Source organism: Apteryx rowi, unplaced genomic scaffold (genome assembly GCF_003343035.1).
Source record: "Apteryx rowi isolate R43461 unplaced genomic scaffold, aptRow1 scaffold_117, whole genome shotgun sequence".
Lineage (NCBI taxonomy): Eukaryota > Metazoa > Chordata > Aves > Apterygiformes > Apterygidae > Apteryx > Apteryx rowi.
Genome location: NW_020447386.1, coordinates 1,253,034 through 1,273,381, shown reverse-complemented (window position 1 = coordinate 1,273,381; position 20,348 = coordinate 1,253,034). Strand labels below are relative to the sequence as shown.

Genomic DNA, 20,348 nt, shown 5'->3' with positions numbered 1-20,348 from the left:
TTTTCTTTTTCTTTTTTTTTTTATAAGCAAGCTTTGAAATTTTGCAGTTTTGTTGCAGAGTATATCCTAGGTTTTCTTGGTACCAAAGGGCGATACTGATGAGTAGATAGATTGTGAACCTTGGTACGAGCACACTGATTTTAGTGGAGTTGCTCTTGATCTCACTGTGTAACTAAGAGTAATTTCATTCAAGCCAGAAATTAGGTGCACTGGGGTGAAGCAGGTTAATTCATTCTCTCTGCCAGGCATTGAAGCTTGCAGTGGAATTATAATATTTCGCATTTATCAGTAAAAGTAAAAGAAGTTTTTCTTCCCAACGCAATCTAGTTTATCATTTTCATTTAACTCTATTACTGGCATACATTGACTGTATCTAATGGCCTTTGTTTGCATTCTAAGCTTATCTCATAAATTGGCTTTTGAAATGTGCAATCAGCAGTAGCTATGTTTCACTGCAGTGACCATGGTTAAATATTTCTCTCCTGTCCCCTTCCCTTCTCTGTTTTGATTTTTAGGACCCAGGCTTCTCTTCGGTGATTCATGACAAACTCCAAGTTCCCAATACCATTCGGAAGGCATGGAATGAGAAGGACAACAGATGTGATGTTTGTGCCACCCACCTGAACCAGCTGAAGCAAGAGGCCATTCAGATGGTGCTGACATTAGAGCACACTGCCAACTCTGAACATTACGATGCCTTGCCAGGCTCCCCCCCGCCCCTCTCCAATATCCCCACTTCAGTGGGCTCCCGGCACATGGGCAGCCTGCAGCCCAGGGACTGGGCATACATGCCTGCTCCTTATGCTATGTCTAATTATACAGGCTTTGTGTCCAACAAGCACAGTGGGAAACCCAACAGTCTGGGAATTGTCAATGGGGTGGAGAAGAAAAACGGCTCTCCTGGACACCAAGCCAAGGTCAGCTTTCAAATGGCCACCAGCCCCAGCAATGGTAATGTTCTCAACTCTGTGGCTATCCAGGCTCATCAATACCTTGACGGCACCTGGTCTTTGTCAAGAACGAATGGTGTCACTCTATATCCCTACCAAGTAAGTAATTTAAAATAAAAAAATCTATGTTCCTTCTTATTCCCTTAGAAGCTTTAAGGGCAAGTTAACACTGCTTGCTGCTGTTGGCGAGAAATAGAACCATTTGCACAGTGAGCACCAGGACAAGAACTGCTGTAAATTCCCTTTTCCCTGATCGAGGAATGAGTTGGGGGAGACACAGATCACAACCAATATTTATTAGAACACCTCTTATTAATTCACTTGTTACTGATCATAGAACTGAGCTGTTGTTATTAAAAGCAGATTACTAGTCACACAGTACATTCTCCATCACACAGTTCACATGCATTCACATGCTCACACACATGCACACTCTTGCTCCTAATACCTGGTTGGAGCAACAGCTGGGAGGGAAATTGCAGCTTTTTACTCCAAAGTGGAAGGTTGTACTGGTGCACTAGTGGCTTCTAGGTAGGTATTCAGGAAGCACCCGGAGGGTCCTTTGTTTCATCAAGTGTATATGTAATCCTACAGTCTATGCCTACTTATAGCAGCCACCACCTCCTTGGATGTGGTCCAAGTTACTTACCCTCTCATCGATGCTAGTTTGTGCTGGTGGCCTTCTGCCAATTCACCTGCCTCCTGGTGTTCTGATTTTATCAGTTCTCATGGATTCAACTGGACCATTAGTCTCCAGAGCTCACCAGTTTTTCAGAGACTTTCATATACTACTTTTCCTCATCTTTTCCCTGCTGTTTTCTGGTAACTCTTTTTGCATCCACACCCATAACAGAATCCTTTCACACCACACGAAAAGAGGTTTTTAGGAGGTAGACTTTCCAAGGTGCTTACTTGCAGATGGTGGGATTTTCAGAATGTTCAAGCATGCAAAGATTGCAAAAGAAGTCTGTTCTTTTCAAGTTCTCCTAGCATCCCTGTTGGCTTCCTAAGGCACATAAATATCTTTGGAAGTCAGTCTTTCTGCCAAGCTATGAACACTTTGCAAGATGGGTTCCTAAATTAATATTAAACATTTATTGGTATGAGAGCAACTAAACTTACAGCCAGAAAAAAGCAAGGTTATTCATAAGCATTAAGACATTGTCATGCGCCAAAGACGACTGGGTAAAAGAAAAAGTGAATTACAGTTATTTTACCTGGAAAATATGTGACTTTATAGTTTTGTGGGATCTATGCTCTAGTGAACCTGAATCCCATTTGGGCAGGTCAGTATGTGATCTTAGTTTGATGTAAGAAAAAAGCATCTGATCTAAGTTTTATCGGAGGAAAAAACCTGAACAAAGAATGCACATTGGGAAAAAAAAAAAAATCATCTGAATAATTAGTATTTGTATTAGGAAAATGACTTCAGTTTTATTGCATTCACAATCCTTTGGGCTCATCTTCTATGAAAATGTGTTTAGTTTACCTTTTAATAATGTTGACTGTTCCTGGATGGTTCATTTAAGCTTAAAAATATTCACTAAGAAAAATCTAATATTCAAAACTTTCTTGTCTGATCCTGTAGTTTGGCTCCAATTAGCTTAAGGGCTGTTACCTACCCTTTTCCTCCCCTTCCAATAACCTTGAAATAGAAAAGATGGTAGCTGGAGTCTGCTAGCAGAGTCAAAACAAAATACCCCCTCTCTACTGTGCGCTCCCCCCCCCCCGCCCCCCCGCAAATAAAAAAGAACCCTGGTCTGTGGTGGACTGTTTGCTGATAGTAAGTTTTATATTCACTTTAAGATTAACCTTCAAATGTTGAAATTCTCACTTTAATCAAAGGTCATGTTTAATCATCCAATCAGGGAACAGTAATGGTAGCTTTTGTCTTTTGACACTTCGAAAGGATTTTAGCATTTGGTTATATAGTATCCGTTTCAGACTGAGAGTTAATCAGGTAAGAATAACTTTGAAAAGTCATTTCTTTATATTCTGAAGTAGTAGGGAAATGCAAGTATTCCTCTTCCTGCTTTTGTGTGCAGAAAACAAATCTTATTTACTAACTATTTTCAGGACGTTTTAGATCTCTCTTTCCCATATATTTATATTTTTCATTACGCACTTACTGTTACAGTTACAAAACCCTGCTGGGGAAGAGCACTAGGAAGATATATCAGTTATCCTGGCTTAATTGGAACCCTGTTTTTCTTAACTTGAAGGTGAATTTAAAAAAAAAAAGAAAAGAAAAGATGCTGGCTATTGGCTTGAGAATGTCTATATATTAATTAAATTTTCTTGCTTTCCCTTAAGAACAGTGATTAGAAAAGCCTCACTACGCATTAGCTAACCGGAATAGAAAAGAATTTCTTGGAATAAAAAGCATTACATTTCAGACAGAGGTACAGTGCCCTTCTACATCATAATTTTTCAAATTGATGTCCAGGAAGAAGTCAGTCTCATGGCTCTAGACTTAATGGTGCCTGTTGTAGACCCCTCTCATTGTAAATTAGCTTTTGTTAGACAGTCTAGATCACCTTTCAACCATTTCTGTCAAGTTACCTTATTTTCTTCCTGAAATATAACCAAAAAGAGAAAACACTAGTTTGGAAGTACCATTCCATGGTTCAGAATTGACTCAGCCATTTTAGGCACCAAGAAATATCCTTCACTTCTAGGTTGTGGCTCCCTTCTTAGACTCTTCCTCTGCAAACTGCCTAAATCCAGAGCCTTGTTATGGGGAATGAATTGCTGCTTGTGTTTAAGTTCTGATGAAAATAAATAGATACAAAATGACTGTTGTGATGTTCTGCAGCAGCAGCAGTGTAGGATGAATCTAAAATGAGATCCCATTAGTCCACTATTTTTTGCAGAAAGAGTAAGTAATTGCTACCAGGAGTAATTAAAACAACTGTAAATGTGTATGCTACCAGACGTAGTAGTTTAGTGTATGTTTACAGCCTTAAAGTTAGAAAAAGTAATAATGTCCTTAACTGGAGATCTATGTCGGACGTAAAAGAACCTTTCTATTGATATGGACGGTCCACACTGACCTAAACTACCTGGAGATGTTATGGGAACTCATCATTGAAGTCTCCTATGAATAATGTAGAGAAATAACTGCTAAGAATTGTTTAGGCACAACTGGTTCTGCCTTGAGGTGAGGAGATGGACTAGATGACCCCATCAGTCTCCACCACAGCCTTGTTTTCTGTGATTCCCTGATTGGCTCCCATTGACTAGACAGAAGCAAAGATCTGGATCCAAAAACCTGTGATCTCCCCATGGCCTGGCTCACAAATGAACAGCTGGCCTTGTTTTCTGTAAGGGGCTGAATCAAAAATCCTGTTTGAATGTTGGTATCTCAAGTTTTCTGGTAAATGGTTCTCTTACAGAATGAGGAATCAGAGGCAGGGAAAGGGAATTGGGTTGATTAAGCTTTTTTTTTTCTTTCTTTCTTTTTTAAAGGAAAAATATGCCCCACTAAAACCCTCTTACCAACATTCAAGTGCTGCAGTGGTTACTTGGTTGGGGGAAAAAGTAACACATTTCTATTGAATGCATGTAGGAAAATACCAGCCAAAATCCAGCAGAATTTGATGCAAGTCTGAAAATTATGCTCTTTCAGTCACCAGCAGGTAGCATTTATATTCCCTGGGGATATAACTTTTGTTTTAACATTTGTAAAGGCTTTCACTGATCTCTTACCCACTCAGAGGGATTTCACTCCTTCGCTACTCAGGAGAAAACTGAGTGAAATTGGTGAGGTTTTACCTGAGAAGGGCTCTAATTATTTGTACAGCTGCTAATATGCCTTACAGCATACCACAGTGTTAAGTGCGTTTCTGTTGCTTACCAATTGTCACATAATACTTTTAAAGAACAAGAAACCTTTAGACCTGGGGTACTAATGTAGGAGCTACAAAGTCCACATATCTTGATAAAATAATTGCTCTTCCTCATTTTTATAAAGAACATGACACTAAATTGAGTGCATAAAATTTTTATTACTTTATTGTCCAAAGCTGCCAGAGTAGTTGAAACAAAAACACCACATTAAAGAATGCGATAGATTTGAGTCATTATTAGTTCAGACTGATTTTAAGGTCTACTTTCAAAGAGAAATGAGTTGAAAATAGGTGACCGGATTAAGCTGGTTGCACTAAAACACTTATTCTGGAATAAGAGCATTCCATTATTTAGGCATAGTTGTTCCTCCTTATAATTGACACTCCCTTTAATATAAATTAACTGTGAATAGTTGTCCCATGTTGATATGCCTCTAAAGGAAAAGCATATCACTAACTACATTGTGGTGTGAACTGCAGAACTTAAATGGAAGGCATTTTCTTGGTCCATGGACCCACCTCTAGTTCCCTTCCTGGTTCTGCAGAAGAATCTTTCCATGTCTCTAGATTTTAAGTAGATTATTTAAGAAAAAGAAATCAATACAGCATGTTAGTTCAGCTTGGTATTTGAGTGACAGGAAGGTGAGAGGAAACAAGAAAAGGGGAGAAGGCCGGCTGTTCCAGGCACAAGATGGGCCGTGAAAGGGAAAGATAAGTAACCGCAAACACGGCTGTAGAGGTGGGCAGGGTGAGCACTGCCCTCATGTGCCCTGAGGTTGTGAAGTTTGAATTTGGTGCTGAAAAAGACTGCATGTAAGGATTTGAGTAAAGGTATTGTGATCATAATGCTAGTCAGGGAAAAAGTATTCCTTTCTCTGTGGTGCTTGAAAAGACCCCTCTGACCAAAAGTTTGGAAAAGGAGATCTTAAACTACTGAGAGCCCCTTGGCCCCAGGCATAATGATCCCAAGCTTTTTCAGAGAGTTATCAAAGGCTTTGTTTGTATACGATTGCTGAAAGCCTACAGTATGTACTTTCTGTTTCCTCTTTATGTATAATGTGTGTTTAGAAGAACACTGTTCCCTGAGAGAGTACCAGCTTGTTCTGGAGCTTTACAGTGATGAATGGTTTGTTTGGAGTTTACTTAGGTCACAGATGTCTCATAACACATCAGTTCTTTCAGGCATAGCCTTTTTAAAAGAAACTGGTAATGATTAGAGTTGGGCGCAAGATGAAGAATTCAGATACAGAGCCAAAGCCTGTGTGGGGGATATTCACATCCAGGATTTTAATTCCAAGTTTTTTTCCAAGTCTTTGCTGTCTAATTTATTTCTATTCCATTTGCTGCTGCTGTTGCTTCTTAAAGTGTTCAGGAGGATAAAGCTAAAATGTTAATGATTGCTACAACAGTGCCAGGGTAATTTAAGTAGCTTCTAAAGCATATAATGCAAGGTACAGAAATCATGTTAGTTGCTCCATCTGCAGACTAACAGGTGTCTTCTATAAATATTGCATGCTTGCTAGAGCCAGACCTATTTTGCTAAAGCATCTTAGCAACAAAGGAAAAGGAGATTTGCAGACCATCTCTTCTAGTACCATGTTCTTATGTGACCACATAGAAGTCAGTATAAGATACCTAATGCGGGCAAAATACCCGGATGCTGTTAGGTTTTGGTCCAGAATTTTTTGTATGGCTCATGTTTTAATAGCAGTGCAGTCTCTGAACACCTGACATCTAAATTGGAGTGTGATGGGTCCCTGAACAAAGCAGAAAACATTATTGGTTCCCATTACTGCAAGCTTGTAAATGATGATGCTGAACAAATGCATGCAAATTCCTGCACTGATTATTTCTTCATTCTGATTTTAACAATAAAGTAACTCTGTATTGAGAACATAGACTGAAAGTGCATGAATTTTATTTCCTAACTTTGTCTGACCAGACCAAGGAACAGTTTGTCAAACAAATTCATTGGCACTGAGATTAATAGCCCCACCTAATTCTCTCTCCTGCCCACATCCCTCACACATTTGTTATCATCTCTGAAATAGCTTTCCTCTGACTAAAAGCCTTTTTAAACCACATCTCTAATAATTAGATATGACCCTACTAAAGTCACTGTATGTCATCAGCTGACATTTTGCATTAATCATTTGATCATTCAATTCATGTATTATAGGAGCTGGCTGTTTGTATTTCATTCTTCTCTCCACCCCCTCAAGTGACAGTATAGTTGTATACTGATTCTCTGATATCATCAAGGGGGGACACTCTCCTATGCTAACTGTAGGAGAGTTTTTTTATGTTTGGGGGGGGATGGATTGCATTATTCTGGTATGATCTCTTACGGCATTTTTATGCATGGCTTAATAATCATTACTTTTCCCCTTCATGGTACCGGGGTGACCAAGGGAAGTAAGAAGTAAAGGGTATTCCATGRATTGAAAAGATTGAAAAGAGCTAAGTGGACTTATCCTATGAATATGAAAACCCCATGACTCAGCTGTGATGTGAAAAAGAAATCTGTGGACTATTAGTGGAGTGAGTTAATCCTCTAAATTAGCAAAAGCCAAAAGATCACAATTAGTGAGGATTTGGAGTCTTGGTTTCCTCCCCTGCTCTGTAGCTTAAGGATTTTGTCCAAATGTGAGACCAGTTTCTTTTCTGAAATAATAGGTATGATGAATGCTTGCATCATTGAAGTATAAACTGAGAAAAGGAGATATGATTTAACAGTGGGAAAAATTATGCAGAGATGGGATGGAGAGAGGGAGAGGACAAACTGATGCATCAACAGGAAATTGTCCCTTTGTTTTCCACATTGTAAATAAGGTGGCAGAAAATCAGGGAGAAAACAAATCAGCTTCTACTTATACTTTATTTCATAATTCAAGAACATAGAGATTCAAAAGTTAAGACAGCCAATTTGAAAGTGAGAAGAGGAAATATACTTTTCATGCAATGTACAGTACTGTGGAACTCATTACCATGGAAATAGTATTGAGGCCAAGAGCTTAGAAAAATTCATAAAAGGATTAGGTATTTATAATGGGCAATAAGATACCCTCTTTCTGATATGAGATAGGATTAAAAAAAAAGGGGGGGGGGATAAATTCCCGCATGGCATAAGGCAACTGGTAACTGATATTCTACAGAGAAGATTTCCTTTAGTAATGCAATATATAAGTAAGGACTAGAATTCCTGAAACTGCCACTGAAGTGTTCCAGTACAGGTGTACCTGGGCTGACTGGGAGAAGGGGACGGATGTACTTTGTCAGCTCTTAGACTCTTTGTCTCTCTGTTCTGAAGGTGGCCCTTGAGTGGCAGCTGGAGAGAGAGCCTAGATTAACGTCTGAACCTGGTGAAGGATAAACACCGGATGACACCAGATGACTAGTGCTGTGTTTTGGATGGAGACCTGTAATAAACAGATTAGTGCCGAGTACTTTTCCAACAGGGTTTCAACAACATTGCCAGAGCTCAACATAACTATTGTCCATTTCTTTTTCTTTTTTTTTCCAATTTTTTATTCAAGTGTGTGAAGAACCATGGCCTGTGAAAACTTTCTTGGGTTGTCTCATTTATATGAGCAACATGTTCATTTTTAAAGCTTCATAAAGATTCAGTCCTGTGGCTGATATTCCTCCTGCATCTTGCTATTTTTCACATCTGTTACAAGAAGAGAGAAAATAGATGTTTTTGCGCAAAATCAAAGGTAACTCCTTCCAACTGAGGCATGGAAGGGAGGAGGGATGGGAAAAGAATGAGAAACAAACTTTTAGGATTTTTGCTTTAGATTCCCAAAAGGTACTGCTCAAAGAAGACACAAATCAATGTGTTGTCTCCTTGACCAAGATGTTTCAGTTTTTCACATTGCTTTACATAAATGGGCCTTAGAATGAAGATTAGATTTAGGAACATTAATTTTTATATATTTCTTTCTTTTAGTAAAATCCCATTCTAGCCTGTGATTTTGCTTAAAGGAAGAGCAAGGCTTTAAAATTTGAGGAATAACATTACTATGCAAAAAATAAACTGACAAAGCCTTTTTCATGGATGCTATGCTGTGCTTTTGGAAAGTAAGGAATAAACAGCTAGAGGCTGATGTAACTTTGAAATGTGGTTCCATAGAGCTATCATGTAAAATCATTATTTTCTCTTCTGTAAAATGTTTCTGAAATGGCTTCAGAAGTGGGGTATCAAAATTCTCTGTTGGGACAGCTCTCTTCTTAATTCAGTGGATTTGAGTTAAAGTGTTTGGTTGTTTCTTTGTATTTCACTTGAGAGATGGGTGTTGTCAGATGAGCTTCATTCAGGGCCAGACTCTCTTCTCTCTCACACCAGGATAATTGCCTTGCAGTTGGCATGGTTAGAACATTGTAAAACAAATGGAAATGAGATGAAGGTCAACCCTGTAATATCTGATCAACTGGAGTGTGAGAACAGCTGTGGTGATGGGAATGAATCTGGTGTGTTGCACTTGGGGGGGGCCCAACTTCCCTTTGGGCTGGTGGAGGGGGAGGCTGGCTTCTTCCACACACCCATAACTGAAGAGTCTGTTGGAGTTGCATCTCTTGACAAATGAAAGCAGAAGGCTGATCATCCAGCAGTTTTTGAGGTTTGGACCTGCTTGGTTGTATTTTCTGGAGAGTAATGAAGGGTTGCACATGTCTAGAGGTGAGAAAAAGCCACTTCCAGTTAATGAAACCATTTCTTAAAATTCAGTCTGCTCTGAGGAAGAATGAGACTATTACTTCACCTTTCAAACCCACCTAACCTCTCTAGCTGAACTCAGAACTGCTCCAAAGGTTCAAGGGGAATGGAGGGTAATGAGCTCTCCTCTTTCCAGGAGTTGGTCTGTGCTTCTTGGGCTTAATGTCAATAGGAAATCTCAGCAGGAACCTCTGTAACCCCCTTGTAAGGGAGCACACTAGTCATCATCACTCATTCTGATGGTATCTGAGGACCTTGGTTTTGCAGGACAAAAAAGTCTCATGTCTGACTGATAGATGTGAATGTCCAGTGACTGAGCTGCAGCCAGTGCAGGGTGTCAGTTGTGTAGATAGGATTGCAAGTGAAGTGTTTTTGTTGTGACAGTGCTTTGAATCAAATTCATTTGTGTGTTGTAGGTGTGCTTTATTTCAAATTGTTTGATTCTTTTTGAATTTGTGAACGTGGCATATTCATGTGTCTGTTAAATAGCTGGCTAAATATACTCACAGGCTTTTGTCTAACAGGAAAAATAGAAAAAGAATTAAAGTTTAGAATACTTGTTGAAATCACTTCTGCTCCTCTGACTTCATTGTGGCTCCATTGACCTAAATTGAGTACAGTTTGGTTCCTCAAGACTATTAATAAAAGCTGAGTTAGGTGAAATTTTATAGGAGATCTCTATTTTAAAGCATATGGGGTGATATTGTCCTCTCCATAAGAAAGAGGAATTTAGCCAATAGATGTATAGATAAATATAGGACGGTCTGAGACTCATTTTCTTTTTCCCCTAATGTATTTCCTCAAGAATTAGAGAAAAGAAAGGTTCCTAGTAAATCCTCCATTTTGATAAAAGAATCACTGTTGATGTCTTCCTGTCCTGCTTTCCTTTCTGGCCTCACTCAGATACTTTTGGTCAGATCAGCATGGACAGTTGTGGGTAGCAGGGCAAACAGTTTGGAGGAGTGCTAGCAAAGCAAATGTTTGATTGTGTCAGAGGGCAGTATGATGCCACTAAAAGTACAGGGAGGGACTGTTGGCTACTATGCCTTTTGCAGAGGGAAGTATTCAACTTTTCCATCTTTGCAGTAGTCTCAAGATACAAGCAGCACTGAGAAGGAATTTTTCAAGTTTTTTTTTTTTTTAATTGCTTTTCTTTCCTCCTGACATGTCTTAGGTCACTAGAGCTAAGTAGCGTTGCAGGATTTAAGTGTAGTGTTGCAGGATTTAAACACAAATTATGAGCATAAACAGCCCTAGGTTTTTTATTCCTGTATATTCTGTCGATGACTGCAGCGCAGCATAGAAGATGGAAATTAACTCAAGCATTATGAAAATAAGTTATACAGAATACCTCAAAAGAAAATTTTTAATAGTGAGATATCATCAGTTCTTAAGTGATCAGTTTCTCTGATAGCTGAAGACTTTGTGAGAGTTTCACTGCCAATGTGCAGGAAATAAAAGATGAATGTGGTGTAATCCTCAATTGTACCATACAGGTATATCATGGCAGTGATCAAAGGATTCCGAAGGCAAATGTGCTCATAAAGCTGTGTCTGCATTTTAGCCCAGCTTCTGTGAAAGTCACTGAAGACCCTTGTGATATTATGCAAGTTGAATTGGGGCCTAGTTTGCAAGTTTGGGAGGGTTTTTGTTTCTTTGTTTTGAAGTAATGTAAACCAAACCTATCATCAGTTGTCCTGTTCAGCAAAAAATATAACCAGCTACTATTCAGCTTCAGATTATTCACAAAGTAAGGGTCTACCTGAGATCAATTTCCTTCAAAGACCAGCAAAAATAATTTGTGACAAGAACTGGAAGAACATGCTGTCTGTTTACTGTGAACCAGCTTTGCTGTGAAAAGATACACAAAGCGTACCTCCGAATGAAAGAGTAAATTTGCAGTATTTACTGGGCAAATTGCATTCCAACGTTGGATAGTTAGATGCATAAGATTTTGTGTATGACTCTGTCATTTACTTGTCTTTTAAAGCTCTTCTAGCCAGGAAATGACTGATATGAGATCATTAAAGCTGTATGGAGTCTACCTTTGGGTAGCCCTGAGTTCTGTTATACTGGAAAGTAATCCTTGATGGATTAAGTAGTTATTACTTGTCCATCCAAAATTTTCATAATAGGCTATACTGACTGAGTTTTGAAAGAATATCTTCTTTTAGGAATGTTCACTATTTGTTAGCATTGCAGGTTATGAATTTGCAACTGTTCCTTTTCCTGCCTTTTCAGAAAGTGCTGTAGAGCCAGGCTACATTCAGTGTTTCTTTCCCTTGTATTATTCACTTTACAAAACTTCACAAATTATTTTAAAATATATATGTCTGTAGTTAAAGTCTTCCAAAATAGTTACTGATTTTTGGGGGTCTCCTGTGGAAAGTAAAGGAGCTAGGTGTCTCAAAACATTGCTTAAAAAGTAGAGGCATCTAAAATCAGTGTCAAGGAGAAAATTTTCTTCTTTATCTGATCTCATTTAGCTGATCAGGAAAGATGGGGATTGGTATTGAAGACTGAGTAACCAAATGAATGTGCACTAAATCCCTTCTGAGAATGGATCATCAGCGTGCTTACAGTTCCTGATGTACACGGGCCTTATGGGGCAAAGTGAGAGTGTGAGTTTCTTACTGTAAAACTTTAGTAGTGAGAATGGATTGTGATGGTTCATGCAGACCAAAATGCAGATTATATTTACTGGGAAAAGATCATTATGTGCATTTAAATTAAACATTAGATGTAATGTTCAGCTAGCTTCTGGAAAACCATGCTCAACTTTGATCCCTTTAAGAGACAGAGCTGCAAAATGAAACTGGTCAGCTGAGACAATTGTGTTTGAAAACATGACAGAGCTTGTATGAAATGAGAGGATGCAAAAATACAATTAGCTTGGAAAACATAGAAGTAGACAAGGAATACGTGTAAAATGCTGAGAATGTGTTACGCTCTCTATAAGGAAGATCCATCCCATTCAGCAGAGCACCATAGCAAGTGCATAGTCTGGAGCTCACAAGTTGACTTGTTGGCTTTGCCACTGGAAGGGGGCCAGAACAGAGAGAGTCCCAGTCCCTAACGGTTTACAGTATAAATAGGGAGCTCTTAAATCTGATGTTCAGTTGAGGAGCTCCTCCTCTTTTTGCATTCATTAGTTGAGAGGGCAGTAAATCTAGAGCAAGAGGAGAGAATATAGCATAACTTAGCACCTAGTCAACCTATAGAATTTGCTCCAGGAAGAGGCCACCAAGTCAAATGCTTATGGCTGAGTAATTTTTATGACTGCTAATAACAGCTGTAGCTCTGCAAACTAAAGTAATAAGGCAATCAAATCTTATGACTCAAGGCATTCACCTTCAGGGCCAGGAAGGAACTGTTTCTGTCCTGCTAGTGGTCTCATTTGAATGCTCTTCTGGCACCTTTTGAATCTTTTCATGTATTCCTGTTAAAACTGATGGTTGCTACTGTCATAAAATAATTTTAAAAACTCAGCAGGACATTTTTATTATTAACATCCAAGTAAGACAGGTGTTCATGTATTGTGACAGAACAGAAGGGCCAACCTTGTTAAATTTATAGAGAGGTCACTTCTGCTGATGTATAGCTTCTGCAGAACTGACTTTTTTTTTATTTTAGCAACTCCTCTGGAAATGAGACAATTTCATGGCAGCTCCCATTAGCACTGATAACTGTGAAATTAGCTGTTGCTACAACTCCATGTTGGTACCATGAAAGAAGGAACACCTGCACGGGTCTATTAATAGCAGGCACAGAAAAGGGGAGACAATTACACAAAGCCAAAGGGCAATGTAATTTAGCATAATGGTTACATAGAGGGACAGTGGATCAGTCCATGGTTCAGGCAATTCACTGAAAGATGAAAGTTTTTGGCATGGAAATTGAGGCTAAATGCTATTTCCCTGCTGACAAAGAGACACACAATATTGTCATGCTTTTTGAGTCAAGAGGTTGGCAGGTATTGAGGTCTTGCAAGTTATTTGCATTGAAAGGAAATGTTGACTTCTGAAGAATGTGTTAACGTCCGGCTTCTGAGAATGAAATAGGACCAGCTCACTGTAGGCAAGTGCACGGCTCACAGTTCTCAGCCTTTTCCAGCTGGAAATTCTGCCCCCTAAAGTGCCTTTCTCATAGCACCACGCTGTTGGCACTTTTGGACCAAACAAGAGCCAGTTCCCTGGGTTTACATTCAGCCCTACCAGAACCCTTTTGAACATGTGGTGTAAACTTTGGAGCAGCTCTGCGTATGGCCAGTTTTGCATAATGGATATCCTGGGCTACATCAGAACATAACAATTTATTTTGAATGACAAGTGAGTGTTGCAGCATCAGCTTCAATCTAGATTCATCCAAGATGCCATCATGGTATTATTCTGATCCAGTCTTAGGATGCAGACACATGATCAACTTGCTGTGTTTTTTAGCAAATTTACTACTACATATTATCTTTGAATACATGGTCTTAGCCCACAGCAAATGCCAGATAACTTGACTTTGTTTCTTTGAATTAGCTCTAAAAGTGATTTTAAGATAAGTCATATTATGACTTTGTGTTTGCCACAGGCTAAGAGTGTGCATGTTGATGGTTGTTACGACTCAGCAGAGCAATTTATTTCTGTGCCTGAGCCCTTATAAACTTTGATATGATGTGAAGTATTTGGTGTTTGGAAAGCAAACTAACTCCTGGACAATAGTACAAATGATGAATTGAATGGGTCACCTGGATGCGTGCAACTTTAGCGGTTAATTGCATTGTGAGCACTTGAGTTGATAGCAACATTTTAAGATATGAATTTCATCCAGAAAAAAAGACTGAATACTTTACAGTTCTAAATGCTTTCTGTAGGACTGAGACTAAACAAACAAGGGAAGGAGGGAGGATACTTTCTTCTTCAGAAATGACAGAAATGGTTCTTTTTAAGAGGAGAAAAGATCTTGGTGGAAGGCAGGTAACACACTGGAAGATGTGTTATAGCATTGGTTAAGCTAAACTCAAATGGAAGGAAGGAACACATCAACATAATGCCCAGACACAAGATCGCAGTGCAGCATTTCTTTTTAAAGCTTTCTTTGCTGCCTTCAGTTTTCAATGAGTCAAAAGAGTTGAGAGCACTTGGAGCCTCAGACCTAACCTTAAAGATGCCAATTGAGCAAAGCATTAAAATGTGTACTTTAAATTTTATTCCACTTAAGGATGGATCAGGATATACAAAACTCTCCTCAGCATCCCTCCAGATGATGAGTGGTAAATATTTCATAGAAGCAGCAAAAGAGATAGCTGCATAAGCAGTATTAATCATTGGTGTCAGAGGTTAACTCCTATTTAATCAGTTTTTAAATATGTGCTTCTATGTGAAGATGATTTAGAAAAGTGTTTGGAAGAGAATACTACAGAATAAATCTTCTAACTTAGAATATTTGATAGATCAAAAATGATTTCCTGGTCTCTCTTCAACTTAAAATTCCTGGACTTGTGTATTACTTGGTCCAAAATATACCTGGCTTCTAAATCAGCCAACTCTTCTCTGCAATCAGCCCTTGAACAGTCACAGACATTCTGCGTTCACCATCATGGGCTGAAGTTTCTACAAACTTGGGGAGAGACAGAAGTCCTCCTGGAAAGGTTTGAATCTTCATGATGGACTTCCCAAAATGATTTTGCTCAGTTTCTAGAGAAATCCAAGCTAAACTTGCCATGCTTTCATTTAGGGATAATTTCACTGCTGTTAGGATAAGACAAAAGAGCTTCTAGGGCTGTTGCTTTCTCACTGGGACAGTTTGACTTGCATCAGCTAACCTCACCTGAGACTGACTTGAGAATCAGTGGGAATTATGCTCCTAAATCACTAACTGCTTTGAAAACTATTATCCAACATTCCTCTTATCTGAAAAAAAATGTTGCTAAGAAAAGATAGGGTAGCTGAGAAAATAATTTATTTTGTATTTGTTCAAAAGCTCACACATCAGATGCAAGATTCATCAGTCCACTGATTCCTTCTGTTTATAAAGTACAGTACTGGTAGCCATGTGACCTAACATACAGAGAAAACAACTTGTATTATTGTGGTATCTGCCAGCACTACTATAGTTCAGCCTTTGGCAGCAGTTTACAGCAAAGCTGACATTCATAATTTCTTTGCCAGGGGGAAGCCAGTGGAATGGTACCAACTTCTAAATAGGTTCAAGATCTTTGCTAGATCCCTTGGGGCCAAGCCCATTCAGCCTCCTATGAGCAGCTGGTTAAGAGGCATGTGAGACACGTACTGATCTTACCCCCTCAGAAAGGTGAGATCTTGAAGTTCTAATAAGCATGGGCTGAATTTGTGTTAGGTTACATTTTTATGTGCTAATTGTTACAGGAATCTCTAATCCTGTCATATTCTTTTTCATACTGGAAATGAAGTAGTTTTCTTTCCCCATGTTTTAATAGCAGGACTTGATCATATGTCTTTTAAATAAAGACTAATGATCCAGTTTACACATCTATGTGTGGAAAAAGTAGTGGTGGTTTTTATTGCTTACTCTTTTCCTAGCTATAGAAAGAGGTTGCTTTCTGGGTCAATAATGCCATTTAAGTTAAGCTCACATGCTGACACACTCTGGCAGCTTCTAGAGCTGTTCTTGTCAAGAGACAAGTGAAAGGTCATGGTTTACAGATTGCTGTTTGTGATAGGGAAACAGCTACAGTAAGATTTGAACTTCCTGTAGTGTTTTGACATTGCTGGCAGGATAGTAACTGATCAGAGAACTGGAAGTTTGTGTTCATAACAAATGTATTGCTCCTGCACACAGTGAACTTCCAAGACTTGTGCCTCAGCTCCAGCTCCTCAGCTCTTCCCTTTGCTGCCCTGTGTGTACGGAGAGGCAGAAGTCAGATGTGTGCTTGTCTTTCAGAGTCCCCCTGCCACGTGTCCGCATCCGCTTTACGTTGCTGCACTGGTTGTTTTAGCACAGTTAGCCTGCCTATGGAGGTCTCAAAAGGTACCTGATACAACAAAGGATTACAGTGTAATTGCTGAACCTGGATGTATGAAATCCACTTTAACTGAACCAAACAAAAGAAAGTCCTTTTCTCTTGTAATAAGGTACAAATCTGATAGCAAATAAAACTCATAGTAGAAAAAAATCCAATTAATTTCCAGCTGCACAGCTTTAAAATGCAGCAGCAGGATATACAGGTAATTAAGAGAATTAACTTTAATAAAGTAGATTTAAAAAAATTCTGAAAGCTGAGGGCAGCCTCAGCTTTCCCACAGATTGCCATGTTTTTGTTGTCTTAATGAGAAAGGAAGCAGTTTTATTGTATTGCTACACAGTATTTCTTTGCATTACTGTAATGCTTAGGAACCCAAATTTGGGGGGCAGAACCTCTCTTTGCTAGCTGCTGTTCCTATTTTTCATTTGCAGAGTAAGTATAGGAATATACCAGCTGGCATATTGCTGTTCTCCCCACAGAGACTTGGCTGATGGGGCTTCCAAATGAGAGGGGCATTTAGGTCTAGCTGATGCTGCTTTACTCATGAGGGACAGCTCTCAGGGGTCTGTGCTGGGGAGCCTGCTCCTCTGGTAGAGTTGTGGCGTATGGAGGGCAAGCAGACCTGCACCTTGAGGGGGCCGCCCTGCACCCTGGGAGGACATCCTGCCTGCAGTTTCCTTGAGGAGGGTCAGGAGAAGCTGGCATGATCCTGAAAAGACATCAGGAAACATGAGGGTGTTGAGGAAGGTGAGTTATGAAGGCCTTGTGTTTTTGAGGCAAGGTAGAATTTCCTTACCTTTCGAAAATAGTTTGATAATACAGTAGTAGCCAATAAATAAAATTTGAAGGTTAGGTCATTCAGACTAAAGGGAGCACTGCAAACTGGAATCTGCAACTTCCACGTTACTTAAGTTTGGGTAGACATTTGCTGTCCTGAGTACTTCAGATCATGTCATTTCCCTCCTCTAGCATTATTATTTTCTGAAGCTGGTTCTCTTTCTGCTCAGTAAACATCTTTGAAAAAATCAGAGAGCAAGAACCCGGCTTGGTCGATATTCTTTTGGCCTCGATACACCAATTCCTTTTGAGGTAGTTTTAGAGTACTAACTGTTCTGTCCATGGATTTCACAGAATCACAGAATGGTTGAGGTTGGAAGGGACCTCAGGAGATCATCTAGTCCAAGCCCCCTGCTCAAGCAGGGTCACCTAGAGCACGTTGCACAGGATCCTGTCCAGGCATGTTTTGAATATCTCCAGAGAAGGAGACTCCACAACCTTTCTTAGTTCAGGAGGACACTGGCAAACTGAGAAAAGTAAATTCATTGCTAAGAAAAATCAAAATGTGCCTATATACCTCATGTCTCAGTGGTGGAAGTTGCTTGGGAATGTGCCTTAGCTTACATTTACCAAGCTATGTTCTGTATGGGAATTTGCTGATCAAGTGAATGAATCATTGCCACAGGCTTAATAGGGCACGTTTCCTGTTTACCATAAAGCTTTCCTTTTTTCCGGAAAAAAAATGCAGTTCTTATTTGGTATTGTTTTTGAAGAGAGTGTGCTTAAGTTTTAGCTCACAGATTTTCAGGCAGTGCCATTGCCCTATATGTTGTGTTGTTGTTGTCGTTGTTTGTTCAGTTGTTTTTTTTTCTTTTCAGTTCATTCACTGTTGAGTGAATGGGTGAAAGTAAGAGGGAGAGATGCTGGCTGAGCAAATGGCTTCATTGTTTACCTTCAACAGTGGAATCATGGAAAAAATATAAATAAAAATCATTTCAAAACTACTGTTTCATAAGGTATTACTCTTAGGAGCAGGAATCAGAGGAAAATGTCTTACAGTAGGGGTGAAACCAACTAATTCTGCTTCTGAGTAGCTGACCTACAGTGCAGTGATTTGTTGTAAAATATTTTATGTCATGGTGTGGGCTCTTGAATGTGAAACAGAAAAAACTATCATAGCAGTTTCAATGGGTGGATGTCCCATGTCCACAGAAATCATGATTTCATCTGTGCTGCAGAATGCATTAGATCTGTGTGAAATAGCTGCTGTATTTACAGAGGGACATGGGATGTGGCTGCAACAGTCAAAGGTCATCTTTCTTTTGGACAGCAGCAAGCTGGAGGCGGCAATTAAGCTCTAGGTGCTGTCATGGTATATAAGTAATGTTCAAGGAAAAATACTATGTGCTAAATACATTCCAACTCTTCTTCATTAGAAGATAAGTATAATCAGCATTCTTGCCATCCCAGTGATCCCCCTTTGAAAAAGCTCGCTCTTTTTAAAGGTGCACTGTTTTGTGTAGCCCCTTCTGCTAGATAAATATTTTACATTTTGTGTGCAAATTTGAGCAAAGCAGAAGCAAAGCGTGCCCAAAGTACCAAAGTACCCTCCCTAGAGTTTCAGTTTTGCAATGAATAGTTGCCTTTGGTAACCAATATGCGGTATTTCTACATCACATATTCCAAGAAAGACACTGAATTCAGGAGATATTATGCATGTCCTTTTTTAGCCTGTTCCTCATAGAACACGTTCTTTTGACAGGAAAGGACTATCAGGAATTGCTGTTGTGCTCTTGCTCACTCACTCTCTGTATCAGTGGTTGCAGTGATCTTGAGCTATAGCAGCTTAATATTCTGCTATGAGAGAAAAAGGTCATAATTGAATGGCAAGATGCTATAAAACTATGCCAGTGCCCTTAGCCTCAGGAACTTGTTACCATTCCAAAATTATTTCTTCTACAGGTGAGTGTTATCCTGAATAACTCCTGAAATGCCACCTTTGTTTTATTAAGTGGTTTGTGACAGATGCAGAGTATGTCCTTGGTACTCCGTTGCATATTAAAGATGACTGACCTAGGAAATCCCCACCACTTTCAAGTTGCTCTGATTAAATAGTGTCATTGTTCCTTTTTACCCTGAGAAGAATGTGTTTACAATTCATTTGATAGTTGTGTAGGAAGCACAAGAGTCCTCTTTCCCCTTGCCCACTCACCCCCAAATCCCCCTTCAGTGGGGGGTTTTCAGGTTATTTCTCTGCAGCTACAAATTACATCCATAAACTCTCTACCAGATTTATTTCAAAGTATTTGAAACTGTATTTAACAATGATACTTGAAACTGTCTGTTAAGTATTTCCCTTTCCTATTTTCACCTGATCACCTCTCTCAACAAACACTCCAAAATTACAAAAATGAAATGAAGTACACAGCAACTTTTCCACATTTCTCTTTTTCTTCTTTGTGATGCTGAGCACAGTGGATCCCAACTGTTACCTTGTCCTTTGAGTGCTACCGTAGTGTAAATTTTTGCTGCAGTTTTTTGCTATTGCAGAGTACTTGCACAATGCTAAATTTACATGTCAGGCAAAAGGGATGAAGTCAGTATTTACAGAGGTCCTTCTCCAGCATTATTAACTTGCTTTACTTATCTTGATGGCCTTGATTTGTCCAGAGCCACTATAAAAATATTGCTGAGCTAAATCCTAAGCTATCGTACTGATTTAACTCTTAATGATGTTCTTAATAATTAAAAAAAAAAGTGAAATTAGGTAAAGTAGTGTTTTTGTTAATTTTTTATTTAATGAAAATTAAAATATTTCAGTTTTAACCTAATAGAATTGGAATTACTTGTTGTTGCTTGAACAAGTGAATGATACACTGTGAGATGCCTTTCCAGTTTCTTTCTGATCACTCCCATAGACCAGAAGCTAGGCTTTTTCAGACAACCAGGAAGAATAACTTTATGTTCTTATGGTTGAGAGTAAATTCAGATGAGCCAAAAGGTGTTGGACAGAAGATAAAAAATCAATATTTCAGAAGAGCCAAAACACCTGATTGTGTGCAATGCTT

At 39.1% G+C, this 20,348-nt stretch overlaps 1 protein-coding gene across 1 annotated transcript in view; it reads left to right on the top strand.

Annotated features, from left to right (window-relative positions):
- The first annotated feature begins 376 nt into the window (after window positions 1-376).
- The window catches only part of KIF26B (kinesin family member 26B), a 211,736-nt gene continuing 191,764 nt past the window's right edge, over window positions 377-20,348 (top strand). Inside the window, exons 1-2 of the mRNA XM_026082291.1 lie at window positions 377-385; window positions 516-1,049. Coding sequence (XP_025938076.1) covers window positions 377-385; window positions 516-1,049 — 543 coding nt within the window. The remainder of the gene's footprint in view (window positions 386-515; window positions 1,050-20,348) is intronic.